The 20,439-nt window shown below is 44.8% G+C and overlaps 1 protein-coding gene across 2 annotated transcripts; it reads left to right on the top strand.

The window, feature by feature from the left end:
* Positions 1 to 5,501: 5,501 nt before the first annotated feature.
* MTRES1 (mitochondrial transcription rescue factor 1) lies at positions 5,502 to 19,667 on the top strand. Of its 2 annotated transcripts, none has more exons than XM_090279723.1 (4): positions 5,502 to 5,564; positions 12,368 to 12,849; positions 16,062 to 16,134; positions 19,473 to 19,667. In XM_090279723.1, the coding sequence occupies exons 2-4, from the start codon at positions 12,380 to 12,382 to the stop codon at positions 19,650 to 19,652; spliced, it is 723 nt and encodes a 240-aa protein (XP_090135849.1). In that variant the 5' UTR covers positions 5,502 to 5,564; positions 12,368 to 12,379; the 3' UTR covers positions 19,653 to 19,667. The 2 variants fall into 2 exon arrangements, with proteins under 2 accessions (XP_090135849.1, XP_090135848.1); XM_090279722.1 differs by lacking the exon at positions 5,502 to 5,564 and adding an exon at positions 5,685 to 5,866.
* Positions 19,668 to 20,439: the final 772 nt, after the last annotated feature.

Consider the following 20,439-nt stretch of genomic DNA (forward strand, 5'->3'; position numbering starts at 1 on the left):
GGTTAAAAAGGGTCAAATATCAGCAATGTCATATGATTCAACTTAATATAAATACACGTAATGTATCTGCCATTTGCAACAACATGGGTGAAACTAGAGACACTATACTAAGTGAAATAAGCCAAATACAAAAAGATTTTTTAAACTATATTTTATTGATTATGCTGTTACAATTTTCCCAGTTTTTTCCCCTTTTCTCCCCTCTGCCCAGTTACCACCCTCCCTTCACTCCAGCAGTCCTACCTTCTTAGTTCATGTCCATGGATCATGCATGTAAGTTCTTTGGCTTCACCCTTTCATATATTATTCTTAACTTCCTTCTCTCTATTTTGTACCTACCAATTATGCTTCTTAATCCATGCACCATTTCCCCATTTCTCCCTCCCACTGATAACTCTCCAAATGATCCCCATACCTATGATTCTGTTGCTATTCTGGTTGTTTGCTTGGTTTGTTTTTGTTATTTTTTAGATTCTGTTGTTCATCATTTTGATCTTCTTTTTTCTTAAATATATCCCTTTAACATTTCATATCATAATGGCTTGATGATGATGAACTCCTTTAGCTTACCTTGCCTTGGGAGCACTTTATCTGCCCTTCCATTCTAAATGATAGCTTTGCTGGATAGAGTAATCTTGGTTGTAGGTCCTTCCTTTTCATGACTTTGAATACTTCTCCTCAGTTCCTTCTTGCCTGAAAAGTTTCTTTTGAGAAGTCAGCTGGCAGCCTTATAGGAACTCCCCTGTAGGTAACTCTCTGCTTTTCTCTTGCTGCATTTAAGATACTCTCTTTATCTTTAACCTTTGACATTTTAATTATGATTTGTCTTGGTATGGTCCTCTTTGGGTCCAGCTTGTTAGGAACTCTCTGTGCTTCCTGGACTTATATATCTATTTCCTTTGCCAAATTAGTGAAGTTTTCTTTCATTATTTTTTCAAATAAGTTTTCAATTTCTTGCTCTTCCTCTTCTCCTTCTGGCACCCCTCCGATTCAGATGTTGGTACATTTAAAGTTGTCCCAGAGGTTCCTAAGCCTCTCCTCATTTTTTTCAATTCTTGTTTCTCCTTTCTGTTCTGGCTGAATGTTTATTTCTTCTTTTGTTTCAAATCATTGATTTGAATCCTGACTTCCTTCCCATCACTGTTGGTTCCCTGTATATTTTTCTTTATTTCACTTTGTATAACCTTCACGTCTTCCTTTATTTTGTGGTGGTACTCAATCACTTCTCTGAGCATCCTGATCACCAGTATTTTGAACTCTGCATCTAATAGGTTGGCTATCTCTGTTTCATTTAGTTATTTTTCTGGGTTTTTTCCTCTTCTTTCATTTGGGCCATATTTCTTTGCCTCTTCAATTTAGCAGCCTCCCTGTGTTTATTTCTATGTATTAGGTAGAGCTGCTTTGACTTTATGTCTTGATAGTATGGCCTACTACCACTATAGATGTCCTATAGGGTCAATTGGCACAGCCTCCCCTGTCACCCAAGCTGGGTACTTGAGGTGCGCCCTTCATGTGGGCTGAGTATACCATCCTCTTATAGTTGAGCCTTTGTTGCCATTGGCAGATCAATGGGAGGGATTTACCCAGGCCAGTCAGCTGCAAGGACTGGCTGTGACGACTGGGGTGGGCTGGGGGCGGGGGGGCTGGTGTGGGGCTGGGACTCCTTGCTCCTAGGATATCCCTCCCCAATTGTTATCCAACCACCAACCTCACCCTCTGTGAAGGATCAGCTGTGCAGGAGCAGGATGGTGCTGCTCTGACATGGTCTATAGCTGTTCACTGGGTACGCTGGCCCTGGGGTTTCCCAGGTGGTGCAGTTCCCCACCTGTGTTTTGCCCAGGGCACCCTGCCTGAGCTATAAACAATCTGAGATGGCTGCTACTTGTTCTGGGCTAGGAGATTTCCAGGCAAAGCCAAGCTGTGAATCTAAGCTACCTGCTGTTACTGCTGGGCCTAGAGCTCACTGAGGCCTGCTGTTGCTTGTTTGAGAGAATTTATGAAGTTGTGAAGCATGAGCCAAGACAAGACATTCATATGGAAAAGCAGTTTGGGTGGGCCCATAAGTTGGGGGTGGGGGGGTGAGGACACAATCTCTGGGGATCTCTAAAGCAGGTCAAACAGTGTTAGCTAAGTTGATGGAGTCTCAGATATGGCACCAGCTTGCTGGTTTTATAGGGGGAGGGTTTAGAAAAGAGAAAATGGCCTCTGCTGGCTTTGATGCCAGACACTTCAGTTTCTCCCAGTATGCCACTGGTGCCTTTCAAGCTGCTACCCTGATGTTGGAGCTCAGAGGGAGTGAGTCTGAGTAGATAAGTCTGTATGTGGGTTCTTTAAGAGGAACTGCTTGAGGTTCCAGAATTTCTTCCACCAACTCAATCCCAGCTGTTTTTTGCAGCTAGAAGTTGTGGGGACTTATCTTCCTGGCACTGGAACCTTGGGCTGGGGGGCCTGGTGTAGGGATGGGACTCCTCACTCCTGACATATCCCTCCCAAATTTTAATCCAACACTCATGGGTGCGGTTCCAGCCTATTCTGTGTCTGCACCCCTCCTACCTGTCTCAATGAATGTGGTTTCTTTAATTCTGTAGTCGTCAGACTTCCATTCAACTCAATTTCTGATGGTTCTGGCTGATGGTAGTTCTATATTTTAGTTGTAATTTTGATGTAGTTGTGCGAAGAGGTGAGCCATGTCTGCTTCTGCTGCCATCTTGACTGGTATTAAATATTTCTATTAAATTTTAAAAATTAAAAACATCATGTATCTAAGATAATTAGAACTTGTGACATGTTTATCTTGTTTGTGTGCTGATAGGAATGGTCTGGAAGAGTAGAAAGATTCAGGAAAAAGGAGAATCTAAAAAGTAAGCTCCTTGAGAAGGTGAGTAGGGGATGGGGTGCAGGGTGGAGGGATGGAACTTTCCAATAGCTTGCTCTTAAAATATCTTTGGTGATTAGCTAACCTTGAGACCTGGGGTAAGTAAGGTGAGGTAGTGGAAGGGAACTTTTTTCTCCAGGTAACTTTTTGCCACTTAAACAAACAGATAAGTAGTAAATAAATTATAAGAGAAAAAATATAGAAGAAAATAAAATCCAGCTCATAACAATGTTCAGAGAACATAAAGTGAGGCTGTTCTTCTGCATTAAAAAAATAACTAAACTCATTTAAGGGTCCCAATCAAAGCGCTGTCTGATTTACTCATCTCTTTATGTAAGATTAATTATTTAAGTTAAATTAAAAGCTGGAGCCCAGATTTGGAGGCTCAACTCCAAGCTCAATTCTGTGTCTATGTTGTGCACTATTGCCACCCTGATGAGCAAAAGGAGAACTTAGTCCACTAGGTGTTCTAAAAACTACAATCCCAATAATGCACTATAGCAGGGGCTGCTTCCAATGAGGAAAAGAAATGGGAGTTGCTGGGGGGAAAAGTTAAAAATCATAAATAAGAAATAAAATGGCATCACTTTAGTCAAGCTATAAAATTACTAACGTAAGTAGATTGAGGAAAGAGGAAACAATTCTATTCCTGTTTTAACTAGCTTGGGAACTTAAATTTTCAAACTTTCAAGTTTTGCGTCAATGCCTGGATATACATCAAACCTCCAGACAACCCTCTGATTACCCCCTGAAGGACTAAAGAAAGAAAGTTCATGTATCCAGAACACCTGGTATCCAATATCCAGACCACTGGACATCTAGAGAATATTTTCTCAGACCAATCCAGGGGCTGAGAATGCAGGACTGATTCTTCTTAAGGTTGTACTTTTTACCATAAGAACCCTCTGCTTTTCTTTCTTCTTCAGAACACCCTGAATCACTTTTCAGCATTTTGGCTAAGATCAAGTGTAGAACACTCTGGGTATTGCCTAGTTGTATTTCCAGTTTGCAAACTCTAAGACCGTTGAATAAATCTTTATAATTTATTTCCAGCCCAAACCTCCTGATTCATCTAGGCTCAGTATACCAACACACTACATGTTAATCTCACAGTAGTTTTAAAAATATATTAGCATTTTTAAGTTAAAATTTTAACTTGATTCATGTAATGAAGTTTTTTTCTTTTTTTTTTTTTTAAGGCCAGTGGGCAAATTGATTCCATGTAATCCAATACCAATGTATTCTTTTATCTCCTTCCGTAATCACACATGACCCTATGGCAATTTTGTCAGTTTATAATAATACTGATTAACTTCTATTACTGGAAGATTTAACAGTATATCTGTAACCTTTTACAAACAACTTAAATTAGTATATGCAATGGTGTACTACCTGTATAAAATTTTAGTCAACAGTATAAGCTGAATTGATATATGAAGTCTTAGCACTTCAGCAGTTGAAACTATTTCTAATTGTTTTTTCTGATTGCACAACTGCAATCAAGTAGTCACTGTGTGAAGCAGTGAAATCAATGTGTGGAGGATGCGAAAAGGAAAAGAATGAAAGACTGTCTAATTTAACAAAGCATGAAGAATGAGCACTCATGTAACCATGTTTGAAACTTCATGCAACCAGTTCTTTAATTTCTAGTTCATCTTTTTACATCGCAAAAGGGCTGTTTTCACAATGTCCACTGCTAAGCAGTGTTTTCAGAGTTGAGTGCTTTGTTTTATTTTATGCCATCTAATTGATAGGGGAGCTTTAGTTAAAGATTTCAGCCTCAGCTGATAGGTTTAGGTGATTCATGCTAGAGGAAAGCTGTGACTCCATGAGGTGGACAAGCAACTCAAACTTTGTGCCCAGGGGGTCTGCAAGCCACTGAGACAGTATCTGAGCCTTTGTGTTCCCAGGAGAAAACGCCCAGGATACAGATAAAGAATAGCCGATCAACAGATAATGAAGTACTAGGAAAATCACCTCCTGACTACAATTCATCCTATTAACCTTTTTCCAAACCCATTACTCACCCTTTCTTCTTATAAAAAGGTCAGCTTGAATTGAGACGTTAAAACGGTTTTTGAGGGTACACAACCAGCTGGCTTTGCAAATAGCCAGCGTCTGAATAAAGTGCCCATTAAAGTCAACTCTTGTCTCTACTTATTGGTTCTGATAATGACAGTGCGATCCCTGACTTTTCCGGTTTCATAATCACCTACTGGCGGGCAGTGAGCTGGACAGGTATGACTCAGTTATCTTTTAATCGCTTTATTCTTGAAAAGATGTTCCTATAAGAACTTTCCTTATATTGTCAGTAAATTCTGGCGGGTGTATATACTTTTCTGGAGACAGTCTATAACTCTCAAAGATGTTCCAAAAGGTTGGTGGCCCCACATAAATATAAGGTTCTCTTTAACCACGTGGAAGTGGAACAACTCTGAGCTGGCTTCCGCTCCCAGGCTCAGAGCTGGACGTTTCCTCCCGGCACCGCGGCCCAACCTGGGCAGTCATCCGAGGCGCGACTTCCAGCAGGGGTCGCTGCGCCCCCGCCGCGGCGCCCATGCGCCCTGCCAGCCGCTCTCTCGGCGAGGGTGCCTACGGAAGGGGCGGGACACCCGTAGGGCGGTGCCTGGAGGCCGGAGGTCGGCGCGACTACCGGGAGGGAGGGGGGAGGAGCGGCTCTGACGTACAGGTAACTGTGTGCGCCCCCGGCCCGTACCCCCTTTCTGTTGCTTCACAGCGCGTATTTGTGAAATAGGGGAGGGGTGGCGCCTCTGCCCCGCCTGCACTTATGCCAGATCTCCGCGTGAGTCTCCCGCGTCCTGTCCCAGCCCGGTCAGCTTCGGGGCGCCCCGGGGGCTAAAGGGGCCGTGAGAACCCGGCGGGCCGAGACTGTCTGCCCCTGAGCCCGGCACCTACTGCTGTCACCAGACACAGACCCGGAGCTCAAGGACGCAGGTGTCCAGTTTCCCTTGACCTTGAGGACCCGGGCAGGTGCGCAACCCGCGGGGGTGGGTAGGAAGCGAGGGGAACCTGACCTTTCTCTGCAGTCTGTCCGCCTCTGAGGCTTCCAGAAGGGAAGATTTTTAATTGCAATAGACCTACAGGCAGTTAGACCAGGTTCCCCTTACGGAGCAGTGAACGAGCTCAGGAACGTGAATCGATTCCCCCCGGTCAAGGACTGCGTTGCCTCTTACGGCCGCCTGGCCTTCGGTTCGTTCACAGATTTTATCTCTTCTGAATATCTCACCTGAAACTGCCGTCGGGCTTCCTGCCCCAGTTACCCCTAAGCTCTTGCCCACATTGTCGCCAAGGAAATCTTTTAAAATGCACTCTTATTGAGTCACTTCCCTATGTAAGACCTTTCATGGCCCCCAGGCCTTCTGGGCCAAGGCCAAGGACATCTTAGGTATGTAAGGCCCTCGGAAATCTAGCTTCTTGCCCATCAATCCAACCCCATCTTGTTCTTTTCTGGATTCATTCGAATGCTCCAGTTTCATTCCGCAGTAATTAAGCACTTACCATGTGCCAGGCACTGTTCTGGGCACTTCGGATTCAGCAGATGATATAATACAGGTGAAGATCTCTACCTTTGTGGAGTTTATATTCTAGTAGCAGAGACAGGCAAAAAATAAAACCCACCAGTGAGTTATACAATATGATAGAATATAGGAGCGACAGGGAAAGAAAGTGGAGCAGAGCAAGGGGAGACTGGGAGAGGGAGATGCCTACTAGGGTTGGAATGAGTAGACCTCATTGAAGTGAAGATGAGTTCTCCAGCCAGACATCTGGGGTAAGAGTATTCTAGGTGCAGCTGGAACAAAGGACTCTTCCCAGGAAGGCTCCTGCTGTTACGAGGAGCATCAGGAAGGCCAGTGTGGCTGGAGCTGAGTGAGCAAGGGCGAGAGAGGCAGGAGGTGAGGGCAGAGAGGAAACAGAGGGGTCAGATCACAGCCTGGGGGCCACATCGGTGCCTGAAGGTGTTGAGGGAAGTAATGACATGGTGTAAATTACTTTTTAAAAGAATCCCTCTGACACTGTGGAGAACAGACTATAACAGCCTTCATAGTAAACCTGGTGATAGATGCTGGTGGCCTGACTGTTGTGGTGGCCCCATGGAAGTGGCGGGATGCTGGACATGATTTCTTGACATAATGCATATGGGTCTCAGGGAAAGGGAAGAGTGGAGAATGACTGGAAGCTTCTGTTCTCAGCAGCTAGAAGGGTGGAGGTGTTGACTGAGGTGGGGAAGGTTGCAGATAAAGATTTGGGACTGGGACTCTTTCAGGAGTTTGTTTTTGGACCAGTTGTTTGAGGTGCCTGTTACTCAAATAGGGATAGTGAATTGGCAGTTGGATATTGTGTCAGGGGGCCCCAAGGCCACCCCCAGGTTCATTGATTCATTAGGAGGACTCAGCAGGATTCAGCTCTGGGTCACAGCGAACACACATAAAGCACAGTCGGCAATGAGAAGGTGCATGGGACAGTCTGGAGGAAACCAGGAGCTGTCTTCCGAACCACAAGTCCTTTCCCAGTGCAGCCACACGGGACATACTCCATTCCTCCAGCAACAAATTGTGACGACACATGTGAAACGTCTCTCAGGAAAGCTTATTAGAGGACTCAGGGCCCAGGGTTTTTATTGGGAGTTCGTCACGTAGGCACCCTGTGTCAAGAATGTACCAAAATTCCAGACTCCCAGAAGGAAAGCAGGTGTTCGGCCTAAGTCAAGTGGTTTGTACGAACAGTTTCGGCACAGTGAACCCCTCCTGTCAGTTCTGGGCATGGTGAGACCCTTCCTAAAATCCAGGGTCCCAGACACCAGCCATGGGGCACCTTGCAAGCTTTTCTGAGGATAGCAGTCTCAGGTCTGCTAGATTCCCTCTCTGTGCAGGGACACAAATCTGAAATTTGGAAGGAAGTTCCGGAACAGGGATACAGATTAGGGAGTCATTGGCATATAGGTGGCATTTAAAGCTGTGGAAATGTCCAGTGTCTTGGTAGGCATTTGTGAAAACTCGTAGATTAAGCTGGATGAAGCGAATGGAGAAGAGAAGAGGACCAGACTGAGCCCTGTTGCCCTCCGACATTAAGATGTCAGGGAGAAGAGAAGGAAGCGGCAAAGGACTCTTGAGAAGCAGCAGTGGGTGAGGCAGGAGGTGAACCACAAGTGAGGTGTCCCGGAAGCCACCTGGAAAAGAAAAGAGTGATTAGTTGTTTCAAAGGCTGCTGAGACGTCAGATAAGGTGGGGACTAACAAATGAACTTTTGGATTTAGAAAATGAGAGGCATTGAATGTGTAGACAACCCTTTTAAAGAATTGTGTTGTAAAGAGCAAGAAAGAGGTAGTTTAGGCAAAGTGGGGCTCTACGAGAGGGAGCGTTGGTTGGCTTTTGAATGAGAAATAGCGGCATGCTGATGAGAATGGTCCACAAGAAAGTGGAGAATTACTGCCCTAACTTGCTGCTTCCCCCCCAGCTTCATTTCAGCCCTCTTTGCCATCAGCACTCTCCGCAGGCCTCGCTGCGCTGGGCTGCAGCCTGTGTGGGGCCAGGCTCCTGTGGACCTCGGCTTTCCTGTAATGTGCTCTGACAGCCGGTTTACTCCCCCGCATTCCACTTCCCAACGGGCAGTTTCTTGAGGACAAGGACTGTGTGTTTCCTATGCAGACCTGGCTGGCCACTTGGCACGTGCAGGCAAATGAGTGAATGTGGGCATGGGGGTAGTAGTGGGTGGGATGCTCCTTTTATTTCTCAAAAGCAAATCTTCAAGTACGCACTGGGTTTTGTATGTGAGCAGGTTGGGGATGGGAGTGAGGGATGGGGCACAGTTCCTGCCCTGTCACTACCCTTAGGGTCCCTGCTCTTGGGAGGTAAGAATAGTACAGAAGACGGACGGCACTGGTACAACATGCATTTGGAAAAGGGCAGGGGAGGCTGAGGGAAGGTGGAGGATTTCTGTGGAGCCTGGAGGAGAGGAAGCCATGTGGAAAGGACAGAAACTTTTTTTTTCCCAGTAGTAGAATCCTTATTTTCCAATGAACTACAAGGAACCCTGGTATTCACCATGACCGCTGTCCTGGTTGAAGAGGGTTTGGGTGCTTAGCCCCTTCCCCTGGCCAGCTTCAAAGCTCTGAGGCAGAATCTGGGTTCTCACACTGCACCCCTGTGGCCTGGGTGTCCACTGCTAACATCCACAAGTGGTCATCATCTCCAGCAAAAGGTTAGGTTAATGTGTTTCCTCAATTTTATGTTCATACATTTTATTTTATCTAAACTTCAGCATTTACCGAAGTATACCTGCTAGAAAGTGAAGCCGATTAGAGAGGGAGTGAGTAACTACTAAACAGAGGTAATGCTTGGCCTGCCATTTTGGTTATGTTTATTGTAATTACATCTGAGAGTGATTTTAAAATCATTTTGTGCCAGTAAAAGTTTCCTAGTGTAGGTAAATATAGCCACTTGTGTATGCAGAGAGGACCATCCGTCTAGGCATTCTCACAGAGACAGCAGTGTGGCATAAAGGCAGGACTTAGGGAGGGGGTATGTGGCAGTCCAGGGACTGACGTAGAGACAGAACTTCCCTCCCCCAGGATGTCTCCTCTTAGGATTTTTTCTAAGTAAGGCGACACTTCCAGTCCTCTACTACTGAAACTCCATTCTCTCTAGTACTGCGGTCAGTGACGGTTAGCTGTTGTCCAGAAGAAAATGAGAAGTGTCATGGTGTAGCAGAAAGAGCAGTGGATCTGGAAGTGGACAATTGGTGGGAGGTCCAGCATGGTAGTAAAGAGCCTCGATTAGGAGCCAGGAAGCCTGGGATTGAGCCCACTTAGTATCTGTGTGACCCTGTCACTTAGATGGGCTTCTTGGAAGGATTACATGAGTTAATAAAGGGAGCAATGCCTGACCCATAGTAATCAATGTATGTTAAGAAGACCTGGCATTGGAATCCTGGCTCTGTCACTTTCTAACTGTATGACTTAGCAACTTGTTAAATTGCTCCAAGTCTCATTTGTACTCTTGTGTAAAATGAGGGACCTGCACAGAATCATTCCTGAGAGGCTGGATGCCTCTGTCATCTCAGCAGACACGTTCAGCACTGGGAGTATTGTTAATTGGGGTGGAACATGCAGCCAGGTCCTGAGCTCCAAGGCATACATATGGCCTTTGGCATAATACCTGACAGCAAAAATAATTTGCTAAAGTCACTGAGACCAGTGTTTTCAAACTTTTTGTTTATTGTAAGCCATAGTAAATACATTTTACGCGATGACCTGTGTGTGTGTGTATGTATATATGTATATGTAAATTTAACAAACATTTCATGAAGCAGCATTTACTATATGTGATGCACTGTAATATTTTATATACCTTTCAGTTCTAGTTCTTAAAAAGTAACAATTTTAATAAGAGCTCATGACACACAGTTTGAAAAACACTGACCTAAATACAGGCAAGTCATCATTACTGTCAGTCTTCATCCTCTCCATTACATGAGCATCTTACAAACCATTTTGGTCTGGGCCCAACAGCAGAGGGTGATTTCAACTAGGGCTGTCTTGGCCCATAACTTAGACATTACCTGGATAAATTCTAATGAGTCTGGAATTTAAACCCAACACAGAAATTCTGGGGCTGATGATAGAGAGCTCTGGCCACTTAAGGTTAACCTTTCTGTGTGTTCTGGGTGAGCAGTTAGGTATGGGAGACTCTGCTTTTGAGTGAATTATTTTTCTTAAAATTTTACACTGTGAAGATTATATGCCAAAAATATTAACAGTGGTTAGCATAGGGTAGATTATTGGTGGTTTGAGTTTGTAAATGTTTTTTAAATTTTCACATATAATTGATTATCTCCTTTCTCTTAAAAAATTATATTACTAAAAATCCTTACTTGGCAAAATAAAGGATAAAAACATCTTTATTTGGCAAAATAAGAAGTAGTTCATCATTAGGTAACTTTAAAAATATTTTTGATTGTAGTGATCCATGGGAAGTACTGAAATAAATATTTTCTTTATGCCTGTTGATATATAATTTAAAGTTCTTTCTATGAATGATTATTATCTGTTCTATATTATATAGGTATACATATAATATCAGTGTTTCTCTTTAAGGTGTTTCAAGTAGTTTCCAGTCAGTATTTTAGAGGACTCTAGTGATTTCATAGTATTTAAAAATTATTTCAAATTATAGTTGTGTTGAAAAATAGCTCTTAAATTGAGCCTGCTTTATTTCTCATTTAAGACTCACATGGGGGTCCCAAGAGCATTAAAACAGAGTTGAGCTTCTGTAGTCTGCCTCATTTATGCCAACAAAAATAAGGCCCAAAATGTTAAGAAATATAATTTAAAAGTAGCTAGCTATGTGCTATTGAGTGAGCTTACAGGTAATTGCTGTTGTCAGTTTTGTGATGAATGGAAAATAGGAAGGAGAAATCATGTGAACCATTATCAAATCAGTCTGAAAGTATAGCCTTGACGCAAAGGAAAGTCATTCACAGACTTGAAGTGTGAGGATATTGACCGTATGGCAACCCTCCTCACTTTACTAATCGTGGTATTAAGACCATCCCGATGGACTTGGGAGAGTCGGCCACTATTATAATGCGGGTTTCTGCTGCCTTTAAGGAAAAGCAGGAATTGATTGCTCTCTAGCATGTCAGCACCTCAGGGCCTCAGGAAACAATTACCTAGATTGTGGGTCTCGAGCCTCTTGCTTCTCTGCTACTTAATGCCTCTGCTGAACAGTGGAAAGAAGATGTAAAAGGAAATAAAGTGCACATCTGTCCAGTTGGTTCATTCCAGCTTTGACTTGCTGGGGTTGGAGGTTGAAATAAAGTTGAGAGATTCACTCAAGCATTTATGAAGTCATGATCTGGTGTCCTTCCTTGGCTAAATCAATGTTATAAGGATGTAACATATGTCAGTAAGTAGTCTTTCCATGAGATTTAAAAAAAAGATTTATTTATTTTTATAGAGAGGGGAAGGGAGGGAGAAAGAGGGAAACGTGCGAGAGAAATATCGATTGTTCACCTCTCACACACCCAGAACTGAGGACTTGTCCCACAATCCAGGCATGTGCCTTGACTGGGAGTTAAACCTGCAACCTTCCAGTTCACAGGCCTGCGCTCAATCCACTGACCCACACCAGCCAGGGCGAGATTTTTTTAAAAAAACAAATCATCGAGAACTACTGTTAATATTTTTCAGTAGCAAGTAATTTGGGGGTTGGAAAGAGTAGAACCAGTGTTTTCACACATATTAGTATCTAGTTCGGCTCTCATGACCAGCCTGAGGTAAGCATGTTAATTATAGCTTGAAGACTCACTATGGTACAGTGCATGGCCCTCCATCCATGCAAACCAATATGGCCTTTTGTAGAGGAGCTTAAGTACAGTATACTAGATACAGTGTTCATGGTGTGTGTGGTTTGCGTTGTAAGAGTGCCAGGATACTGCATGTGTGAAATGGAACTGAATTATTGTCTGTTGCAGGTTATATGCACCATGGCTATGACTAGTGTCAGATTGCCCACCAGTATTTTAAGAAAACCGGATGCCTGGATTGGACTCTGGGGAGCAATACAACGGACACCTTCACACAAACTCTGTGCTTCCTGGAATCGATATTTGTATTTTTCTAGTACCAAATTAAATGCATCAAATTATAAAACACTTTTCCATAACATCTTCTCACTGAGATTCCCAGGGCTTTTACTATCTCCAGAATATATTTTCCCATTTTCCATAAGACTCAAAAGTAATATAAGCTCTAAAAAATCCACCAAAAAGACTCTGCAAAAAGTTGAAGATGAAGAGGACTCTGATGAAGACAGTGATCCTAATGAGATGAGTGAGCAGGAAGAGGAGCTGGAGGATGACCCCAGTGTGGTCAAAGACTATAAAGACCTGGAGAAAGTAGTACAGTCTCTACGGTATGACGTTATCCTGAAGACAGGCCTTGATGTTGGAAGAAAGTAAGTATGATATGCATTTTATTACAAAATAAATCACTTGTCTTGGTTATTTTGATATAACATTACCAATCACTAGGCCCATATTATGGTGAACAGTAACCATAGATAAGACCTTATAGAAACCTGCTTCAGTTGTTTCATTTTATAGTTATAGACAAGAAAGAAAATTGATTCCCAAAGAAGTCAAGTGACTGACTGCAAGTCTCATGTGCCATATTTTCTTGTTTCTAAAACTCCCTTAAGGCTGTAAGATGAACCATTGATTTAATAATATCTTTGAGGAGAAAAGGAATCACCATGTAAGATGTATATAGCAAGCATAAAATGTTTCTGGGTTTTACAAATGCCACAGTGTAACAAAATACCTCTTAGAATCGATGGAAGCAGTATAACATGGTGGTTAAGAATGCAGGCTCTGCAGCCAGGCTACTGACATTTCAGTCCTGATTCTGTGTATGGCCTTGGGCATAAATTCTCTGCTTTGGTTTCCTTATCTGTAAAATGAGGATAATAGAACCTACTTAAGAAGGTAGATGGTAGGATTAAATGAGTATTTCTGTAGGTATCTAAAGCATTTATAGCAGTACCTAGGCTGGGTGGTTCCACTGTCTGGAGCATCGTCCTGTGCACCAAAAGGCTGCACATTTGATTCCTGGTCAGGGCACATATCGATGTCTCTCTCTCTTTCTCTCTTTCTCCCCCCCCCACCTCCTGCTTCACCCCTCCCCCAAATCAATAAACATATCCTTGGATGATGTCGATTCAACACGGGAGGAGACAGATACCATGTCACTCCCGAGTCGGACTGCACAGCCATTCTCGGCCGTGCAGATAGACTCTTAAGAAGCTACACCATCGTCTCTCGAGACGGACGGCTGCCGATGACGATGAGTGCGTTAGAGCAACACAAGGTTCGCGCGCGCGCGCCCGGGGGCCCTGCGGTGCGGTCGCTGCGGGGCGCGCGCCCTGAGAGCCGCGGGCCATCATGCGGTAGGGTGCTGTCATTAACAAGGGACGCGCTGCAAGCAGCCAGACCACGGGCCTTGATCCTCGACGCCCGTCACTAAGAGAAGCCAGTGTGACATGGAAAAGGCAGGCTGTAGAAACAGTGGCCGCCAGCGGCGGGTGTGAGGAATGCTCTGTTAGGTAGGACAGATAGTAAACCGAGGCAGGGAAGAAGAGGGAGACGTCTCACGCACCCACTCGGCAGCCCCAAGCCCAGGTGTCCGAACGCCAGGTCACAAGAAACACCGTAATAGTGCAGGAGCAGGGGAGCCCTTGGAGTTCTGTGTGCATGGGTCCTGCCGTCCGAGACTATTGCTCCCAAGGCCTGGAAGGGGAAGAGAGGGGGGTCTACAGTGCTCAAAGGAAGGGAAAAAAAATACATATATATATATGTGTGTGTGTATATATATATATATTTCCCCTGGCTGGTTTGGCTCAGTGGATTGAGCGTCGGCCTGCGAGCTAAGTGTCGCTGGTTCGATCTTCCAGTCAGGGCACATCAGAGAAGGAAAACTCTGACTCCAAAAAACCTCCGCTGCCTTGCGGCATACCTCTTCAGGGGAAAGGCTAAGGGAGTAAACCCCGACAGAAAATCCGGAGCCGGAGTCCCTAAGGCGGTTTGACGTTGTAGTCAACACCGGCAACTCCTGCGGCGCACCTGAAGCCAAGCTGTATTGACTCCGTCTTTCCCTTGGACCCTTCAGCTGCGAAGAGAGGGGGCGTCTGCTGCATGGGCAACAGCAGACCCTCCATATCACCCTGCCCAGGCTCTGTAGCTTCAGCTTCACTGGAGAGGACACTCCAGCGTCATCGCAAGATGTCGATTCAACACGGGAGGAGACAGATACCGTGTCACTCCCGAGTCGGACTGCACAGTCATTCTCAGCGGTGCAGATAGACTCTTAAGAAGCTACACCATCGTCTCTCGAGACGGACGGCTGCCAACGACGACGACGACGACGATCCTTGGATGAGGATGAAAAGAAAAAGATACTATGTGTGTTCATATATAGTGCACAGAGATATTAAGTGTAACTTTAAAGATTCTTGATTTTAGAGGGATAGAGAGAAACATTGACGTGAGAGAGAAATATTGATCAGTTGCTCCTGGACAGGGATCGAACCCACAACCTAGGTATGTGCCCTGACCAGGGATCAAACCCACAGCCTTTTAGTGTACAGGACAATGGTCCAACCTACTAGGTACCCAGCCAGGGCTCAAGATTTCTTTAATACTCTCATTCTCTCCTAGACTAATTATATAAGAATAGTGACCCTCATCTCATTTTCATTCATTCCTGTAGCAATCATTATGCGCATACTGCATACAAGGTAAGAATTATGGTATGAATGATAAATTCAGAAAGATTTCCTTGTGTAACTTGTACCTTTATGACCTGATTTAATGGCATAGTTTAATTTTTCAATCTGTGAAGCTTAAGGACTCATAAAGGTGACTCTGAGCCCATAGGCAACCTGGTTGGGATTTGTTAATGTTCTCTAAAACCTGGCAAACTCATAAAAGTCCTCTCTTTCCCCCAGAGTAATAGCTGCTGCTGCTATTATTAAGGAGAACCTCATATTTCCATCACCTAGAATCAGAGCAGCAGGAAGAAAGGGCACTGATTTTTGTCTGCACCTTCCTTTGGTCTGGTTGCCCCAGTGATTAGATTCAGAGATCAGCAGCTGCTGGATTGGAGTTTCCCCAACTGTAGTGCAGACTAGTAGAGGGTTTCTTAATGACCTCACCATATATATGGTGCCCCATTTTTCTCTCAAAACACAGAGGAGGTATGTGAGGGGGAAGGGTGTGATCACTTACTTTGTAGTGAATCACAGGAGCTACCACATGGCAGGGAGTTGCTGCACAGGGAGTCAGGTGGAGAACCTGGGTCTGTCCTAAATGGGGCAGGTGCACGTGCTGAGCCCTCTCAGAAAGCCCCATCAAGGTACTGGTCACCTGCCTGGTAGTTACTAGCAAGTCTTTGCAGCGGGTTGGCATCTGTTCAGCAGTACCCTTTGGTCCCCCGTTTTAGATCTGTATGGAAGCAAATGACTTTCACTTTCCCAGCACCCAGACTGAAGATTTTGTGGGGAGGTAGGTCACTGTCAGAAAAAGCATTAATGGCAGGTGTGTTTCTCAAACTTGTATAATGGTTTTGACTATATTTCTATTTTAAAGCACTTTGACTTTCTTTTTTTTAAAGCAAAGTGGAAGATGCATTCTACAAAGGTGAACTGAAGCTGAATGGGGAAAAGTTATGGAAGAAAAGCAGAACGGTGAGATATTAAGACAGCCAGATATTTTTGTCTGTTGCATGCCAATTCTCAGTTAATTCTGCCCTCAGTTTCCCCTCGGGCTTCTTACTTGGGGCATCCTTGTGTCTCTCTTACCACTTCTGAGGCCTCCTAGGGCCTGGTCACGCCAGTGAGAATCCCCAGCCGGCTTCAGTCACACAGATCACTGGCTCTGGCAGCCATGATGACTTCGAGATGAAGCTTCCCACTTATTCTTTAACATTTTAATATGACAATCAGAACCGGCAAAAATCTAATATTTAAACTTCTCACTCATGAATGTTAGCCCCTAAAAAATCATAATAATCGGGCTAAAAAGAAACCTTTGGTCACTGCAGAGGTGTCTGTGGCCTGCTGCTCCCTGAAAGGGTATACGTCTGCACAAACAGCAGTGCCCTCCCCAGCTGCTGTGCTGTGGGGCTTCGTGTGTGGGCAGCGCGCAAGGGGGGCCGTTTTCTGACTGCTTCGTGTCAGTGCTGGTGTTAGTGAAAGAAGTCCCTGAGGAGTGTTCTAAGAAGGTGCATCTCCATTATCCAGTTTTATTATAGTAAGTCATATATAAATTCTGTTAAATATATACATTTTTGTAAAAGTAAATTATATAAATACATCTAGAATTTAAAATGTTAATATTATTAGTATTTTTTGAGTGGGGCGTTATGGGTTATATTTTCTTCATGCTTTTTATTTTCATAATTTTTTACAAGTATGTATCACTTTCATAATTGGAAAAAACAATAATGAAGGTAAAAGTTAATGAAACAAAAAAGTATATGACAAAGACCCTGTGAGGCATTGGCAGACATCTTCTAAATCTTAGTCGGTGTCCAGGGAACAAGTGTTCCAGGGGAGTTAAAAATCACCTTTTGGAGGTGGTTTTTATTTTAGCCGCTCTCATATTTCAAAACACCCCTGAAGCGGAGGACCTGAGCCTGTAGCCTGTTGCCCTGGGAAGCGGCAGGGTGCGCGGGGCTGTGGACCTGGGTGAGCACTGAGGCTTCTCCAACATCCTTCCTCCCAGGATCAGAGTGGACAGGAGGGGGGCCTCCTCAGTACCTGTGTCAGCTGTCAGGTCACAGGGCCCACTGTCCCTGTGATGGCCCCTGACCCGGCAGGTTCGGACCATGGGTGTCAGCCATTGCTCAGTGAGCTGCAGTAAGTCGGGCACTCTGGCCCGGCTTCTGTAGATCAGGCCCTTCTGGTCCCTTAATTTCCTTTTCACGGTTTAGCCCAGCCCCCTTCTCGCCAGCAGCAGTGATCCAAAGGCGAGACCTGCTCTCTGTACCTGATGCCTGTGTGCCGGGGTCTCATTTACAAACTCCACAGTCTGTTTTTCTCCCTCTGCTTTGAGATGGTGTTAACCACAGCCTAATTGCTGCTGCTTCATTCTGCTTTGGGTGTTCTGTCTTCTCAGCTGTCTTCCAGATGTCTCCTGAGGGTCAGCAAAGAAGGGGCCTGTATTAACACTGGGCTGCCTTGTTACTAGGAGACCTGGTAGCCATGGTAACTGTCGCTAAGGGGAGATTTGAAATGTAGATATTTGGAAGAGCCCCTAATCCTAGCCAGTTTTGCTTTGCGTCTGCTGTGCTGGCTCCCACACTAGGAAGGGCATGGCCGGGCAGGGCATTGCAGGGAATAAAGACTACCTCCCCTTCCGTGGTCTGCTCCGTGGGGCCTGTGCCTGGCTGCTGGCCCTGAGAGGTCAGGCACTTGCCTAATGCTACAGCTGTAACCCTGGCTGCCTGCAGCTGAGCAGAGCTTTTCTGTGAGCTGCAAACCAGAGTGCTGTAGGCGCTGGGTAAGTGTTGACTCAAACAGAGCCTGTGGAGCCCAGGAATGGGGAGTGAAACCCTCCTAAAGCCACCTCTCCCTGGGGTGAGCTGGGTAAAGGAGAAAGATCCCATCCCTATTCTGTGCTCTAGAAGTAAGCTGACAAAGGGATCCCCTTTTCAGGTACATAAGAGCCTGCTCTTCTCTTAAGGAGCAGACATCACCCACAGTCCATCTGTGAAAGGATACACAAGAAAGGTTGTCTCTCTGTTCTTTCGTACCTTTTAAATTTCACATCATGTGCATATATTAAAAATGAATTTTAGTGGACAAGTTATGCCAAAAACGGTAAAGCAGAGTTCCAAAGCCTTGTATTTTTGGACATTAATTTTAAGTGTCCGCAGTTGGAGCTGCATGGTCACTTAAAAAAAAAACTGAACCAAGCAGAAGTACATCCAGGATGATCCCCGCACCCCACCCCACCCCCTACAGATGATTCCTAGGTCAGTCCCTCCTTCAAACTGAAGGGGAGAAGTAGTCTTTATGCCTAGTGGTGGTGTTCTGCTACTCAACCACAAGGGAGAAAGCTAACGATCTAGAAAAGGCCCCTGTGTGTGAGTGTTTCACCCAGCTTCTGTGGGCTCCCTGGATTGGCCAGTGTGGCATCGTGGTGAGCAGGTGCGCACACCCATTTTGTAGGCTTGAGTATTGGGCCTTGGAAAGCCTTGCATGGGTGGGAGAACAGATGTTCCGAAAGCATGAAATTTTGACTTCTTCAGAGAGCATTCACTGGAAAATAAGGTAAAAGTCAGCATTTGGCACCATGCTTCTTAAACAGCTCTCCTGTAGGCTTTTAAGTGGTTACATGTTCCCACTTAGGGTCCATGGCCCACATCTGGGGTTCCCCCTTACCCCTGGAAGAGTGCCCTGGTCATCCCTGACTTGTCTCCTAGTAGAAGAAGTGTATGACACCTGGTCAGGTTAGTTTCTTCCTGAATTGCTGGACAGATCCCCTGGGATCCAGAATTGCCAGTGCCAGGTATCCACCCTGGGCTGGCAGCACCCTGGCGACAATGACGTGACTGCCCCAGGGCATGCCCTGCACTAGCTCAACCCAAAGCTCCCAGCTGGGCAACAATGGGTTTGACCTCAGCCCCTTGAACCCACCGAATTAGCATCCAGCTCAACCCTCTCTTCTGTGGCATTACATCTTTGTGAGTTGAGTCCTGTCTCTTTTTTTAAACTGTAGTCGATATATAATTCTATATTTGTTATATTAGTGAGTGTTTGAGACACACCACATGGGGACTGTCCACAAGCCACCAGCGGTCTACATCTGAAGGAAGGACACTGACCAGTGCTGAGCTGCGCATGTTGAAGGCACCTCCGAGCGTGGCCCCAGGAGTGAGTGACTGTTACAGAGGAGTCAGGACCTTCTCTCACCTGCCCCTGGGTGACGGTCATCCAGCGAAAACTCTTAAGAAGAGATGTCGGCATTGGCCTGCATTTCCCAAGCTATAATAAAGACTTGGTTTTCTTTTAATTTTCAGGTGAAAGTGGGAGATACATTGGATCTTCTAATTGGAGAAGGTAAAGAAACAGAATCAGAGATAGTGATGCGGATTCTCCTGAAAAAAGTGTTTGAAGAGAAGACTGAAAGTGACAAATACAGAGTAGTCTTACGACGGTGGAAAAAGTTAAAATTGCCTAAAAAGAGTATGATTAAATAAATGGATTGCATTTTTTTTTAAAGTGATAAAGCTGCTTTCTAATGGTGGGGAAGGGAGCTAGCTCAAAAAGAAGACATTTTTATTAAAATAAAGTTATCTTATTTGTGGAATCTACTGAGCCATTTAGTGGAAATCAGGATCCATATCTCGGAGACACTGCCCATGGCCAGGATTTTCCTCCTGGGTTTGATTTGTGCTTATTTGGGCCTCCTGAGCATGCGTGAGGTGCGTGCTGAAGGAACCGGGCCCAGACAGGGTTTTCACAATTAGCCCGCGGTTTCCCAGGTTAACTACCTCAGGAGGCAGTAAAAATAAACTGGCCTTGTTATCAGTGTTTTTATTCCAATTTTCTCCCTATTGGCCAGCTTCTCTGGGTTTAGGCTGCTTAAGACTGCCCTCCGCAGCCTAACGGAGCACTGGGAGGCCCCGTTCTCCACTGCCTTTCTGAAATAACGACATTTGCCCTTAGTTCCCCCTTCAGTTTGTCTGTAGACGCTGGATGAGTAAAGTTCCACCTAATTCCCAAGTGGGAAGTCAGTCGGGGCCCATTTAAAATTAATTGTCTAGGGCAGCAGTTGATAAACTAAGGCAGCCAGAGGCCTTTTTTATTGGCCCTCATGAATGATTTTTACATTTTAAAAAGGTTGTTTATAAAATAGGAGTATAGGACAGAGACCTTGTGTGGCCTACAAAGCCTAAAATATTTATTATCTGACCCTTTACAGAAAAAATGTGATAATCTCCTGGTGTAGGGTAATAAGCTGAGGGTCTAATTTTCAGGTGAAAG

This window comes from Furipterus horrens, unplaced genomic scaffold (genome assembly GCF_987537825.1).
Source record: "Furipterus horrens unplaced genomic scaffold, mFurHor1.1.pri manual_scaffold_6, whole genome shotgun sequence".
NCBI classification, from domain to species: Eukaryota; Metazoa; Chordata; class Mammalia; order Chiroptera; family Furipteridae; genus Furipterus; species Furipterus horrens.